Source organism: Delphinapterus leucas, chromosome 10 (assembly GCF_059928025.1).
Source record: "Delphinapterus leucas isolate spDelLeu-1000000601 "Yukka" chromosome 10, BTC_Dleu_Yukka2, whole genome shotgun sequence".
Classification (NCBI taxonomy): domain Eukaryota; kingdom Metazoa; phylum Chordata; class Mammalia; order Artiodactyla; family Monodontidae; genus Delphinapterus; species Delphinapterus leucas.
In genome coordinates, this window is record NC_143138.1 from 7,818,355 (window position 1) to 7,834,957 (window position 16,603).

The 16,603-nt window shown below is 42.6% G+C and overlaps 1 protein-coding gene across 1 annotated transcript in view; it reads left to right on the forward strand.

Annotated features, from left to right (window-relative positions):
* Positions 1 to 12,187, forward strand: part of LOC111181352 (glucosaminyl (N-acetyl) transferase 2 (I blood group)) — a 33,741-nt gene extending 21,554 nt beyond the window's left edge. The window contains exons 2-3 of the mRNA XM_022586638.2: positions 3,916 to 4,008; positions 9,912 to 12,187. Of these exons, the coding sequence (XP_022442346.2) occupies positions 3,916 to 4,008; positions 9,912 to 10,102 (284 nt within the window). The 3' untranslated portion in view covers positions 10,103 to 12,187. The remainder of the gene's footprint in view (positions 1 to 3,915; positions 4,009 to 9,911) is intronic.
* Positions 12,188 to 16,603: the final 4,416 nt, after the last annotated feature.

Below are 16,603 nucleotides of genomic sequence, written 5' to 3' on the forward strand. Positions count from 1 at the left end.
AATAAGAGTTTGTGATGATCAATATTAATGAGAATGAAAGGGAAGAAAAATATTTTGTCCTTTTAAAAATGCAGTCCTTTAGAAGAGGTTAAGGGACCTTTTGTCGTGGCAATGTTTTATTCATACTTTTCTGCTATAGTTATTTAATCAAAATAGACACAAAAATCACATCAGCTAATCTTGCTGACATGAGTCAATATACCAGATTATCTCTTTGCTTTCCAAACTGCCCTCTCCCCACCCCCTAACTTAACCAAGGCGAGTTTTATTCTAAATTCTTTAAAAATGTGTCCTAAGAACAAAATAAAGAAGCTTCTTTTTGGATAGGCAAGCAGTAAAGTAACTTTTAAAGTATTAAATGCAAACTAAAACAATAGGAAGAAATATTGCTTAATAAAGAGTGTTTTTCTTGAGTACTCCACATTTATAAACAAACTTTTCAAGTTTGGCAGCAAGAAAAGAATCCTGCCTGATAGAGAGCCATTAGGGGTGATGACTCATACCATTTTCAGAAAAGGCTGTGCAAAATTTAATTTTAGCTGGGAGACCTTAGTACGATACTTGATTTAAATCCTCATATATTATTATGTGACATGAGGGCAAAAGAACAGGGCTTATTTTCTGTCTGAAAATGCACGTTTTCATTAGTGTTTTTAAAGAGGAAAAAAAAATTTATAACTAAGTTTTATTGGAGTATGGTTGCTTTACCATGTTGTGTTAGCCTCCACTGCACAACAGAATGTATCAGCCATACGCATACAGATATCCCCTCCCTTTTGGACTTCCCTTCCATTTAGGTTACCACAGTGCACTAGGTGAGTTCCCTGTGCTATACAGCATGTTCCCATCAGTTGTCCATTTTATACATAATAACAACAGTGTATATGTGTCAATCCCAGTCTCCCAATTCCTCCCAACATAGTAACAACAATGTATGTGTGTCAATCCCAGTCTCCCAATTCCTCCCAAGGCACCCCTTTCCCCCTTGGTATCCATACCTTTGTTCTTAACAAATTTTTTTTTTTTTTTTGGCTGCGTTGGGTCTTCATTGCTGTGCCTGGGCTTTTTTCTAGTTGCAGCGAGCTGGGGCTTCTCTTCGTTGCGGTGTGCGGGCTTCTCACTGCGGTGGCTTCTCTTGTTGCAGAGCATGAGCTCTAGGTGCACGGGCTTCAGTTCAGTAGTTGTGGCTCGTGGGCTCCAGAGCGCAGGCTCAGTAGTTGTGGCACGTGGGCTTAGTTGCTCTGTGGCATGTGGCATCTTCCCGGACCAGGGCTCGAACCTGTGTCCCCTGCACTGGCAGGCGGATCCTTAACCACTGCGCCACCAGGGAAGTCCTACTGTATGTGATTAAATGGACCCTTCAATCTCTGTGACCCATCCAAATATTGAGATGGAGAAGGTTATTGGAGATAGCACAGTGTTTCTCAAATAGGGAAATTTTGCACCACCAGGGAACATTCGGCAATATCTGAAGATATTTTTTTTTGTGTGTGTGGTACGCGGGCCTCTCACTGTTGTGGCCTCTCCCGTTGCGGAGCACAGGCTCCGGACGCGCAGGCTCAGCGGCCATGGCTCACGGGCCCAGCCACTCCGCGGCATGTGGGATCTTCCCGGACCGGGGCACGAACCCGTGTCCCCTGCATCGGCAGGTGGACTCTCAACCACTGCGCCACCAGGGAAGCCCTGAAGATATTTTTGATTGTCACAATTGGGGGGATATGTATTACTGGCATCAGGTGGGTGGAGTCCAGAGAGGCTGCTAAACATCACACAATGCAAAGGAAGATTCTACAACAAGGAGTTGTCCAGCTTACGTTGTCAATAGTGCCAACATGGAAAAGCCCTGGTTTAGCAGAATGGCAGCCTAATGCCCTCCTCTCCCTTTTAAAGGCTTTTTACAGTTCAAAGGTGAGTTAAATATTAATTGATAATGCATCAGCAAGTATTGGTCAGCAACTTTTGGTCAAAAGAACAACTGAAAGAAATAGAGAAGATGGGTAGATGAGTGCACACCAGTCTAGGAAAAACTCAAAGCTCAAAACCCATTGCTTGGGCTTCCCTGGTGGCGCAGTGGTTGAGAATCCACCTGCCAATGCAGGGGACACGGGTTCGCGCCCTGGTCCGGGAAGAGCCCACACTCCGCACAGCAACTAAGCCTGTGCGCCACAACTACTGAGCCTGTGCTCTAGAGCCCGCGAGCCACAGCTACTGAGCCCACGTGCTGCCACTGCTGAGCCCGCGTGCCTAGAGCCTGTGTTCCGCAACAAGAGAAGCCACTGCAGTGAGAAGCCTGCACACTGCAGTGAAGAGTAGCCCCTGCTCGCTGCAACTAGAGAAAGCCCGTGCACAGCAACAAAGGCCCAACACAGACAAAAAAAAAAAAAAAACCATTGCTTGGGGGCTCATCATCTTTACTGGATGATCAGGAATTGTGTCTTGTCACTTACACTATCCCTTACTGCCCAGCACAGTGGTTGGCTACACCAAATGCTCAACAAGAACTTTAGCATATAAAAAAGATATTGTGTTAAAAGATTGCTTGAGTTCCATATGTCTAATATTGCAAACTTCATATAGGAGCGACCCTGGAATCTCTCTCACTTAATTAGCACTAAAGACATCGAGTGGCCTGTTTTGTGAGCTTTCACTTTAAGATAACTGTTATCTGGGAAGTCCTAAAATTTTTTGATAATTGCACTATTTACAATAGCCAAGACATGGAAGCAACCTAAATGTTGCTTGGTACATATATACAATGGAAGACTTGCTTGGTACATATATACAATGGAATATTACTTAGCCATAAAAAAGAATGAAATAATGCCATTTCCAGCAACATGAGTGGAGTTAGAGATTATCATACTAAGTGAAGTAAGTCAGACAGAGAAATACAAATATCATATGATATCACTTATATGTGGAATCTAATTTTAAAAATGATACAAATGAACTTATTTACAAAACAGAAACAGACCCACAGATCTTGAAATTAAACTTATGGTTACCAAAGGGGACACATGGGGGGAAGTGATAAATTAGGAGACTGGGATTAACATACACACACTACTATATATTAAATAGATAACTAATAAGGAGCTACTGTATATCACAGGGAATTCTACTCAATATTCTGTAATAACCTATATGGGAAAAGAATCTGAAAAAGAATGGAAATACATATCTGATTCACTTTGCTGTACACTTGAAACTAACACAACATTGTAAATCAACTATACTCCAATAAAATTTTTTAACGTAAATTTATTTTTTTAAAATAATATTTATTATTTATTTATTTTTTGGCTGCATTGGGTCTTCTTTGCTGCACGCGGGCTTTCTCTAGTTGTGGCAAGCAGGGGCTACTCTTCGTTGCCGTGCGCAGGCTTCTCATTGCGGTGGCTTCTCTTGCGGAGCACGGGTTCTAGGTGCACAGGCTTCAGTAGTTGTGGCATGGGGGCTCAGTAGTTGTGGCGCACGAGCTTAGTTGCTCTGTGGAATGTGGGATCTTCCCAGGCCAGGTCTCAAACCCGTGTCTCCTGCATTGGCAGGTGGATTCTTAACCACTGAACCACCAGGGAAGTCCCTTAAAAAGTAAATCTAATTAAAAGGCATTGAGACCAAAAATCTCCAGCTTCTTCATCTGCATTATGTTTTCATGCAATGGCATTTCTTGCAGGCTTGGGCACAAATTATGAAAAAAACCAATGGATTGTTTTTACTGGTGGCAAGTCTAGATCCATAACTACCAACTGTTCGCACCATAAGCCTGTGGGGTTTTGTACCAATGATGAAAAATCTGAAACGAAAGATAATATACTGGGAGAAAATGAACATGACTTGGAAGCTTAACTGATGAAATTGACACCTTTCTTTCTTGGTTCTCATTTCTGCTTTTCTTCTTTATCAACATTGCAGGTGTTCCTGGCTCCATGCCAAACGCATCGTGGGCCGGGAACCTCAGAGCTGTAAAGTGGTTTGACATGGAAGATAAACACGGAGGCTGCCACGGTGAGGCATTCATTTGAAACTGTGAGGTCACACTGCTTGTTGGTATTGGCATGAAGGTTGTGGAATACAGGGGTTCTCACAGAGAGCCCTGCTGGTTCATTTAGACCAATCTGTGAATTATTAAACAGAGTAGCAAGAGGCTTCAAGACACAGTCCTTGAAAAGTAAATCTAAGTATCGTAAAGACATTCTCCAGCTTATAATTTCCTAGGGAGATGTAGAGGTAGGTTCAAATTGTAACGGTGCTTTCTTCTTGCAAGTTTCTGCCTTTTCCTTATTATTCATTCCTCTCTCTGCTCCTTTGGGCGTGCAGCGGTTACGAGGAGACAGTGGTCAGGATGAGAAGTGATGTCATGTTCTTACCACTGACTCCCATCCCTCATGTCCACCTCTGCTCCCCCTACGGACAGGTTTCCAGGTGGCTTGAAGGTGTTTGCTGCAGCTCTGGCATGATGGCAGGTGACAGCAACAAGAGAGGTTTCCCCTCCAAGTGGATAGGAACTAGAAAACAAGTAGTTTTCATTTCTACAGAACCTTGTAAAGAAGGCTTTTCATCAGTCCTGGTGTATATTCGAACTCTTGCCTGGTACATGGTGGGCATGTGTACTTGTTGACTAGGACTAACATAACAAAGTACCACAGACTTGAGTGTTTTAAACAACAGAAATTTGTTTCCTCGCGGTCCTGGAGGCTGGAAGTCCGAGATCAATGTGTCAGCAGGTTTAGTTTCTTCTGAGGCCTCTCTCTTTGACTTGTAGATGGCCGTCTTCTCCCTGTGCGCTCACATGACCTACCCTCTGGGTGTGTCTGTGTCCTAATCTCTTCTTATAAGGACACCAGTCATATTGGATTAGGGCTCATTCACATGACCTCATTTTAACTTAATTACTTCTTTAAAGGCCCTACATCTAACACAGTTACAGTCTGAGGTGCTGGAAGGTTAGGACTTCAACATATGAATCTGGGGGAAATACAATTCACCCCATAAGAACAGGCAATAAATATATATACAGTGAATAAGTGATTGAGCGAACGGATGAGTGAGTCAATAGGAAGGTTTGCCCCGTTCTCCCTGTGGTAACGAAGTTTGGCCTCCTCTCCTCTTCCACTCAGTCTACGGCTCTATCCTCAGCCCATCTTATCTACACCTAACATTTCAGATGAGAACATCCAAACTGCTGCTTCTCTACATCTCTCCATTACACTCACCCTCTTTCCGGTGTTTGTCTCTCGGGGGTCCCCTTCCATTATGGATGACAGCATCCTCATGTCACTGCACACTCTATTCTTAAGCATAGTCACATCTTTACCTCAATCAGCCCACATGTTCCCCAGAGGACAGCTCATTGCCACCTGCCTGCATTCTCATCGTGGCCTGCCCTCCTAGTGGGGGGAGGGGGATGGAGAGGAGGGTACTTTGCTCTTTGATCTCCTTAGAAAGTGGACCATATCCATCAGTCAGGGTCCCAATATTTGGGATAGGTTGCCTTCTCCACTTCCTTCTATAACCCCTATCACCTTCCCTTTAGAACCATCCTCTGATCTGGTCATCCTCTGATCTGCTTCTCCACCTCTTCTCCAGCTGTGACACTTGAGGACTCCAACATCCACGGCAAGGACCCATGTGATGTGATTACATTACAGCTCTAGCCCCCCCCCCACAAAGCTCCTGTCCACTGTGTTTCAGCCACACACGCAACCCACCCAAGTAGAGCTTTACCTTCAGTCTCATGGTCAGCACCTGTATCCAGGACCTACCTCAGTAGAGAAGGTATAGACAAGTCAGGTTTGCATTTTTATAGGGACCTTTACTAATCACATGACAGGTAGGGGCCATGAAGATAGCCCCTAGCCAGGAACCTACACAGGGTACGACGTTTGGGTAGCCCACGCCCCTCTCAAACAAATGTCTCGTTTTTTTCTTCTCTTAGTATCTGTTATGCCATCTGAAAGCCTTACAGCGTTCATAGCATAAAAATTGTTTGTCCCCAGACCACTATACAGGGAAAAGAAAAAGACATAGTCCAGAGGAAATAGAACATTTTGCTAAACCAGCAAGTCAGTAATACAATCTGGACCTTTTCCCCTTGGCTGTGAGTAATAGGATTTGTTCCAAACCTGTGAGTGTGCCCACTTTACAAACTCTCTTAGCATTTCAAATCACAGAGTACCATTCTAGACCTATGGTCTTTAACTTGGAGCTCCCATCTCTGATTACGATCTGTTTGTCACCCTACTAGTTTCCTTCACCAACTTACATATTATATATTTTACTGCCTTTCTCCCCAGAACAGAATAGAAGCTCCAACGGGGCTGGGATTTTTGATCGATTTGTTCATTGCTGTATCCCCACATCTGAAATATGTTGTTGTTGTTGTTTTAAATGTGTTTGCTTTTTTAAAATTGCAATTTCCAGAGGTTCGACTTTCCTCCTCCTACCAGTTTCTTTCTGAGGACCCCTCGTCCAGCCTGTGTACTGTGTCAGCTGTTGTGTACTGTTCTTGCTGACATTTTAGGTTCCCTTGCCGTTTGATCCTACAAGGCTGATTCCTGCACGTAATCATTACTGTCATCTACTTTTTGCCATTTGTGGTTCCTGAAGCAGGACATTGTTGAAGAATGTCACAGAACTGCCCTAAATTCACCCACTGTCTACCTTCAGCTAGACCCTCTGGCTGCCTACTTATTCTTTTATTTACGTCATTATTGTCCTGGTACCCTTCCCGGGGTACACCTTTTGAGCTTTTCTGCCCACCTTTAAGCTCCCAATCTTATGTTAAAACAGCCTTTCTGGGATTCCCTGGTGGCGCAGTGGTTGAGAGTCTGCCTGCCGATGCGGGGGACACGGGTTCGTGCCCCGGTCCGGGAGGATCCCACATGCCGCGGAGCGGCTGGGCCCGTGAGCCATGGCCGCTGAGCCTGCGTGTCCGGAGCCTGTGCTCTAAGATGGGAGAAGCCACAGCAGTGAGAGGCCCGCGTACTGCAAAAAAAACAACAACAACAGCAACAACAACAAAAAAAACAGCCTTTCTACTCTCAAAAGGTGATCAATTCAACTTTAGGAAGAACTTTGAAGATATTTGATTAAAATCTCCTTATCAATTCCTTTGTCATGTCATCCCTTTCCGCCATCTTAGAACATTTTGGACCCATTCTCTCATTGTTGCTTCCTGTTTCAAAAGGAAAAGTTACCTATCCTCACAACCAAGGTCAGCATCTGGTCTCATTTGTGTGTGGATCCCCCTAAATTATCCCATTGCTCTCTTGCATTCTCAGTGTCTCCCTCTCTGCTGTTTCTTTTCCTAAGCAAAGGTGTACTTACTGCCTCTATCCTGAAGAGCAAGCTGTCTAGGCACCCTCTACTTGATCCAGCCTGGAATCTTCTCTCCTGTTCACTGCCATTTCTTAAGCATGGGCGTGCTGCCCATGTACCGAGTTCTTCCCACCCACTACCCGGTTATTCTTTAACTTCCTTAAACTCCGGCTTTTTTCTCCAGTGATTTTCTCTGTCTACTGAACTTCCTTCCAGCCACATTGAGTTAATCACCAAGCCCTGTCAGTCCTTCTGTGCTCTGCCTCTAATAGCCTTCTTTTCCCACTCATGGCAACCATTAACTTTGAACAAATTTGCTCTCTGGTTTACACAATTACTGTAGTCTCTTGATTGGTTCCTAATGTACCCTGCAAAGCTCTGCAAAATTAATCTTGCTAAAATCTATTTCATCATTTGATTCTTCTATTCAAAAAAGTTCTTCAGGGACTTCCCTGGTGGCGCAGTGGTTAAGAATCCACCTGCCAGTGCAGGGGACACAGGTTCGAGCCCTGGTCCAGGAAGATCCCACATGCTGCGGAGCACCTAGGCCCGTGCACCGCAACTACTGAACCTGAACTCTAGAGCCCGCGAGTCACAACTACTGAAGCCCGCGTGCAACAACTACTGAAGCCTGTGCGCCTAGAACCTGTGCTCCACAACAAGAGAAGCCACCGCAATGAGAAGCCCGCACACCACAACGAAGAGTAGCCCCTGCTCGCCACAACTAGAGAAAGCCGGTGTGCAGCAATGAAGGCCCAACGCAGCCAAAAATAAATTAAAAAAAAAACACAACTTCTCCAGCCCTTTCATAAGAAAGGGATAAAAAGGCGCAACCCCTTTATGGGATAAAAGAGGCCCAACTTTCATCTATTTCAAGTCAGTCAACCGTAATATTTCTACCATATACAAAGAAATGCTGGAAAGAGTACCAACTTCTTTGTTTTTACCTGTTCCCCAACAAACTCTATTCTAGCAGAAAGTTCTCATCTCTACGTTTTCCAGAGGCATTTTCCCACCTGATGCTTTCCCATCCATCCCCCTGATGCTTCCCAATTCTACCCACCTGTGAACTCTCCACTCATCCTTCTCTATCCTTTTATTCAACAACTATTCATTTAACACCTAATATTTACCAGGCACTGTTCCAGATGCTGGGGACACAGAAGTGAACACAATGGTCTCAAATTCTAGCTCTTCAGGAGCTTATATTCTAGTCTGGGGAGAAGGACAATAAACAAACAAACACGTTTGGTAATAAGTGTCAAAAGGAAAATGAATCAGGAAAGAAGGGAAGGAGGTCAGAGACAGCCTCATATGAGAAGATGACCTTGGCCTTGAAGCCGAGCCCTGGGTGGTGCCAGAGGGAGCCTTGAGGCTGTCTGGTAGAAGGACGTGGTACAGGGGAGAAAGCGCAAACACGGATGGATGTCTGCGGGTGCTTGGGACCAGCAAGGGGGCCAGTCTGGCTGATGTGAATGTGGAAGGGTTTTTTTTTTTTTTTTTTTAAACATCTTTATTGGAGTATAATTGCTTTACAATGGTGTGTTAGTTTCTGCTGTATAACAAAGTGAATCAGTTATACATATACATATGTTCCCATATCTCTTCCCTCTTGCATCTCCCTCCCTCCCACCCTCCCTATCCCACCCCTCTGGGTGGTCACAAAGCACCGAGCTGGGAAGGGTTATTAAAGGTTATAACTGAATGAGTAAGTGGTGGGAGGTGAGTCCAGGAGAGCCTGAGGAGTCTTGAATGCCATTGGTAGGAATCTGGCTTTTACTGCAAATGAGATGAAAAGCCATTAGAGGGTTTTGAGCAGCAGAGACATCTTCTGCTTACGTTTAAAACAATCACTCTGGCTGTTGTGCTGGGAATGTACTAACAGGCAAAAATGGAGGCGCTGGAAACCAGTTATTGTAACAATTGAGACAGGAAGATGGAGGCGGCTTGGACTAGGGTGCAGGTAGTGGAGGTGGTGAAAAGTAGTCAAATTCTATTAGTATTTTGAAGGTTGAGCTGACAGGATTGCTACCAGATTGGATGTGGAGTGTGAAAAAAAGGGGGAGAAGTGCCCAGGGCACTGAAGAATAGACTTGCTGTGGATTGTGATGGGGAAGACTTGGAGAGGATTAAGGACTTGAGACCTGACCTGTGGGTGAGGTTTATTACTCACCTAAGAGGAGAGATAAAGTAGGCACTTGGCTAGACCAGGCTGGAGCTCAGAGAAGAGACCTGACCAATACAGCCCATCAAGACTTCTCCCATCTCTACACTTCTAGAACTTCTCATCCATGAAATCCAAAGTTCATGATACAGTCCATGAACGGCCTTGTGATGCCTGTTGTGTTACTTCTTTGTATTATTTAACTCTCATTTTCTTCAAATGCATGTTTGTACCTCTTTCTCCCCGTAGAAAGTTTAACTTCCTCGTGGGCTGGGCCAGCACAACGCTGTTTCATCACAATCCTGTAGCCCTTGACACAGTGCTAGCCACGCAGCAGTTAGGCAGTAACCCTACCATTTTGCAAGCTCACTACCCCTGACTCAAAAACAAGCCTGTTTTCACTGTTTCTTGTTCTCTTCCTTTACAGGCCACTACGTCCATGGCATTTGTATCTATGGAAACGGAGACTTAAAGTGGTTGATTAATTCGTCAAGCCTCTTTGCTAACAAGTTTGAGCTCACTACGTACCCCCTTACTGTGGAATGCCTAGAGCTGAGGCTTAGAGAAAGAACCCTAAATCAGAGTGAAATTGCAATACAGCCCAGCTGGTATTTTTGATCTACTGCCACTCACGACTGAAGGAAAATCGCAGCTGGAAGGGAGAGCTTTTCTTTGTGAGAAAAACTTAGCCTGGGTTACATGAACAGTCTCAGGGCCAAGGTTATGGCTTCAGGACCTGACTACATTATTACATGTTAAAATATTCTCTGGACACCGTGAAATACGCTGTCAGGGTGGTTGTGCAGAGTGATGCTGGCGCTTTGGCCACTCTGCCAGTTTCTCGAGGCTCGTCTCTGCATCAGGCTAAAGTTCTCATCAGTGATAAACTGTCCTCGGATTTGCATCTGATCTTCATCGTATATAAATGTTCTAATGGAAAGGAGAATTGTGGATAATACTATTTAGGAGAAAAAGAACTGGGTTTCTTTGAAGAAGGAATCTTTTGTAACAGATCTCTAGCCACACATTGATGGATATCCCCTGCTCTTTGCTTACCTGCACGTAGGCATAGAAATCGCCTTTTGGGTAACTGACCAATCTCCTTTACAACTTGAGCTCCTAGAACTGAGAACTAGATCTTGTTCCTGAGTTTCCACAGTAGCATTTTCAAGTTTCCTGTGTCTAAAGTTCTGTATAGAATTTAAAGCCATTCACAGGAGACAGAATTGGAGACAGCAGTCACTGCCTGCCTCTTCAGTAAAAGGCCCCCGGGGGAATCAGTTTCTTGAATATTTGTCAGAATGTGCTCTGATCCCTCTTTCTTGTTTTCCATTGAGAACATGGAAAAGTTCTTGAAGCATGAAGAATTTCTAGAAGAGAGGTGCTGTTGCATGGGTTTAGCCTCAAGCCTTGAATATCTCCGGGTGACCGAAGTGACCTTATCTGCAAAGTGGAGACCAAATTCTGTCCCGTGAGCCTTTAAGGTGTCCATAGTGTGCTCTGGGTAGCTTTGCAATGCCTGGGGGTCATAGGAGTGCCTGGATTTTTAAAAGCTTTCAAATGTGTGTGAGCCTTTTGGTCACTTCGTCCCATTCATGTATCCAATTCATTCATTCCGCACCTGGTCAATAAGTATTTCTGGAGTGTTTATTATACACCAGACACGTGCAGAGACAAGGAGGAGAAGTAAGTCAGAAGCTTTTTCACTCTAAAAGTCCTGGCAATAACGTCCACGTTGGAAAGGCTGCTCTAGAGAATCTCACAGGGTGGTTGTATTTTAACACCTTCATGTGCGGGGTTGTAGACTGTGATATCAGGCCCAGGATATCAGAAATTACAAAATGAGGTCTAAATCAGAGATCATTCCCAAGAGAGAAGGGAAGGAGGAGACGGAAGCCACAGCCAGTTGTGTTCTGTAGGTGCTCTGCTTGCTCCTTTACGTCTCATGGCCTTCAAATCTCACAACGCTCTTGGGAAGCTCGCATGATCTGCCTGAGAATCGGGATTCTCTTATTGGTCTCCTTTGTTCATTTCCTGAGGTGGAACATTTAGAGAAGGTGAAGTAAAGCCATATTTAGCATCCCAGAATGGTCTCAGTGTTAATATTGAGAAAACGTCCTGTCACGTCAGAAAAATGTGAAGTCTACTCTTATATTCCATCCAGTTCCTTGATATTTATTTATTCTGATGAACAACAGTAACTACAATTAATGATACATTTAATCCACGCAACGTTATTTTTTTCTGTAATTGTGCCTGCTGAATGTTAATCACATTTAATGACTTTGAATTTAATGACTTCTAGTGACTTTGAAGTAAAGCCTTCTTTTTTCCTGCTACCGAAAAAAAAAAGATGGAACTGTATTGGTTGATGAAGAGTCCAGGGGTAGGGAACACACCCAGAGCTAAAGGCAGAATCTGAAGATACCTTTTTTTTTCAACTAATTTACATGACACCACTTGAGAAGAAGGGTTGCTTTACACTGGATCTTTCTCTTGTAGAACAAGAAATCTTTTGGAATAGAAGATGTTTACATGTCCGTTGTTGGTCATTTCTTCTATGTCTTAAGTACTTTAATATTGGAAGAGCGTAGTGTTTGGACTAGGGATTTCTGCTAGCCCTTGGAGGTGCCCTGAAAACTTTGTTTTCGATGATGTTCCATGTTGTTTTCTTGGAAATAAATTAATATATTGTTTTCCACCTTTGGGGCTATTGTGCATTTTTATTTGATTGGCATTTGAAGATAATTCTAACATTTTCTAAAAAATACAAATAAATACATTCATACATACGCACATACTTGTCTAAAAATGCCCATCCACTGAAAAATAATTAAGCTTTTCCTCTGTGGAGTGTTGGGGAGAATAATTGGGAATGATAGAGAAGAGGATATAATGGAAGATCAGTTTCATTTAAATTGGGTACAACCATTTTAAAATCTGAGGAAGGAAGAAGTTAGCCTTCTACTCTTGCCTCCTTTATTTATTTTTTAAAAATCAAGGTACAATTTAGGAAAAAGACGTTAATATTATCATAATTATTCGATTGTCAAATGGCAACGTTTTTGAGCAGCCTTTCAGTGCTAAATTTGGCTAAACAAATTTTGCCTCTAACAGACACATGGAAAATGACAGAAATACTGAGGAAAATAACTCATTTAAACAACATCTGATGCACCATTTTTTTTAATGCAAAATGTTTAAAAACTAAAGTGAAAAACATTTCAAACTACAAAAACAATAAAAATATATGTTCATAAGAATAGAAAGAATACATAAATCAACTATACTTCAATAAAAAAATTTTAAAATATGATAAAATCAAGTTCATAGGTAAAAAAACAGAAAGAATACAGAAGAATATAGAATAAAAAGTGAATTCCTTTTTCCAGGAGTAATCACTTGATTGGTGTATATTCTTAAGTGTCTTTTCAGTGTGGTGATATCCTGTGGCAGTGCTGTCCAAAAGAATTTCTGCAGTGATGAAAATGTTCCGTATCTACACTGTCCAAGATAGTAACCACTCAATTTAGCCACTGGGCGCTTGAAATGTGGCCAGTGTGACTGAGGAAATGTTACTTATTTTTAGCCACATGTGACTTAGTGGTTATTGGACTACACAGTTCTATAGTTCTACATCAGTTATATACACGTGCTTGTGTATACGATGGAAATATACACAAAGACACATGTACTGGCTTTTTTTTAATGAGTTGATTATAGAGATGTATAATAGAAATTATATCTTTTTGCAACTTGCTGTTGTGGGCCCTTCAAAAATAAACTTTTACTTTTAGAATAGTCTTAATTTTACAGAAAAATTACAGATAATACCGAGTTCCCATATAACAATCAATATATAACATTAGTATAATACATTTGTCACAGTTAATGAGCCAATATTGATACATTATCACTATTACCTAATATTCATACTTTATGTAGATTTCCTTAATTTTTACCTAATATCCTTTTTTTGTTCCAGGATCTTATCCAAGTGCCACATTGGGTTTAGGTATGTTTCTACAGTCTCCTCTGGGCTGTGACTGTTTCTCAGGCTTTTCTTGTTTTGATGACCTTGACAATCTTGAAGGGTGCTGGTTGCAGGTTTTGCAAAATGCCCCCCACCCATTGGTTTTGGCTGGTGTTTTTCTCATGGTTAGATTGAATTTGGGGGTTTGGAGGAGGAAGACCACAGAGGTAAAGTACCACTTTCATCACATGATATGAAGGGTACACACTATCGACTTAGCTTATCACAGCTGATGCTGGCCTTGGTCACCCGGCTTAAGTAGTGTTTGTCAGGATTCTCCACCGTAAAGTGAGGTTTTTCCCTTTTTCCATACAACATTCTTTGGGAGGAAGTCCTTCTTCCGAGCCCATACATAAAGAATGGGGAGTTGGGCTTCCCTGGTGGCGCAGTGGTTGAGAGTTCTCCTGCCGATGCAGGGGACACAGGTTCGTGCCCCGGTCCGGGAGGATCCCACATGCCGCGGAGCAGCTGGGCCCGTGAGCCATGACCGCTGAGCCTGCGCGTCCGTAGCCTGTGCTCCGCAACGGGAGAGGCCACAACAGTGAGAGGCCCGCGACTGCAAAAAAAAAAAAAAATCTAGAAATAGGGACTTCCCTGGTGGCGCAGTGGTTAAGAATCCTCCTGCCAATGCAGGGGACATGGGTTTGGCCCTGGTCCGGGAAGATCCCACATGCCGTGGAGCAATGAAGCCCGTACATCACAGCTACTGAGCCTGTGCTCTACAGCCCGCGAGCCACAACTACTGAAGCCTGTGAGCCACAACTACTGAGCCCGCGTGCCACAACTACTGAAGCCTCTGCGCCTAGAGCCTGTGCTCTGCAACAAGAGAAGCCACTGCAATGAGAAGCCCGCGCACCGCAACAAAGAGCAGCTCCCACTCGCTGCAACTAGAGAAAGCCTGCACACAGCAACGAAGACCCAACGCAGCCAATAAATAAATAAATAAAATTTTAAAATAAATAAATAAAATAAAAATAGAATTACCATATGATCCAGCAACCCCACTCCTGGGCATATATCCAGAAAAGATGAAAACTCTAATTTGAAAAGATACATGCACCCCAATGTTCATAGTAGCACTATTTACAATAACCAAGACATGGAAGCAACCTAAATGCCCATCAACAGATGAAAGAATAAAAAAGATGTGGTATATGTATATGATGGAATATTACTCAACAATTAAAAAGAACAAAATATTCCCATTTGCAGCAACATGAATGAATCTTGAGATTATCATACTAAGTCCAACAGAGAAAGACAAATATGATATCACTTATCTGTGGAATCTAAAAATTAATACAACTGAGTTTATTTACAAAACAGAAACAGACTCACAGACGTAGAAAACAAATTTATGTTTACCAGAGGGGAAAGAGGGGGAGAGGGATAAATTAGGAGGGATTAACAAATACATAACAATATATATAAAATAGATAAACAACGAGATTTTCTGTATAGCACAGGGAACTATATCCAATACCTTGTAATAAACAATAAAGGAAAAGAATCTGAAAAAATTAAAAATTCCTTAAAATAAATAACAGTTTTACCTTTTCCTTCTTTTTCTTGTCTTCTGACACGCAGAAATTTGCAATACAATTTTAAACGGTAGCAGTGATAGCAGCTGTCCTTGAGTTGTTCCCAACATTAAAGGGCATGTTTAACTCTGGTACATGATGTTGGAGGTTTGAAGTAGATTTCTGGTAGATATCCTTTATTGAGTTAAGAATCAGAATACCAGAAAATAAGTATAAATAAAAATATATTATGATTCTGTTTTTTAAAACCCCAGTTGCTATCCCTTTTTTGTTGCTTAATGGAATTATGAGTGACTTTGGTTTAAAATTTTTTTTTCTTTGCACATATTACTTCAAAAGGTAAGAGGGAAAGGTCACCACTGTTAATCTTTTTACACAGTAAGAATTTAGGATAGCAGGGACTTCCCTGGTGGCCCAGTGGTTAAAACTCCGTGCTCTCAATGCAGGGGGCCTGGGTTTGATCCCTGGTCAGGGAACTAGATCCCACATGCCGCAACTAAATATCCCACATGCAGTAACGAAGGTCCCTCGTGCCACAACTAAGACCCGGCGCAGCCAAATAAATAATAATTTAAAACAAGAATTTAGGATAGCAGTCTATGCATAGCAGTCTATGCCAAGTGGGAAACAGGAGCAGAGATTCACTTGAACAGACTAAGCAAATAACTGGGAGTTGGGGAAGACTAATGCCAGAACTAGAAGTTTCCTGTTGTGACTACTCCCTCTTCTGGTCAGGATGGCTAAGGGCTTAAGAGGTCAAGCCAATGGAAAGACACTGGGGGTCAACCTCCCAGGGCCAAGTTCTGACCTTGGAAAGAAGACTAACAGTGATATCTCTGAAAGGAGGTGGGTAAGAGGTGTCTCTGACCATGCTCACTTTTCCACGAGGAACGCCTACAAGCTTTGAAAGTGGTGAGCTTCCGTGGTGGCTGTAGGGAAGATTAATTTTGGTGAGTCCTTGGGAGCCAGCCCAGGAAGCCTGACCTCCCTCTTGGGAAGGATACTGGGGGCTGAATGGTCCCAAACAAAAGGGTTCTTATGAAAAGAAGGCAAAATTCAGAAACCATTGGCCAGCATCATGTGTCAAACTGTAAAAGTGAATCTCAGGCGTGTGATCAAGAGCTGAGGCTGTTAGGAGAAATGGTTGAAAAAGTTAGTGCAAGGTGAAAGTGAATTATTTATGAACTTCAAGCCATTTATTTCTATTAAAGTGAATTAATTGTTAGTGAGCTTCAGGGCATCAGCTGTACACAAGGCAACATTGGAAGGTTTTCGATGGCTTTCTAAAAGGTTTTATTTAAAAATAACTTTAGACTGCAGAGAAAAGTTACAAAAATGGTACAGAGAATTCTTGTAGACCTTTCACCCAACTTCTAATGTTAACATCTTACAAAACCAAAGTTCAATGATCAAAACCAGTTTTGTTTGGTTTTTAATTCTATGCTGGCTGTGTGTTGAGAGTCAGAGCCAGGTGACTTTCACCTTTGCACAGGACAGACCAGATGGGTAAGGTGAGTCCCAGTAACGTGTAGTGCCATCACATTA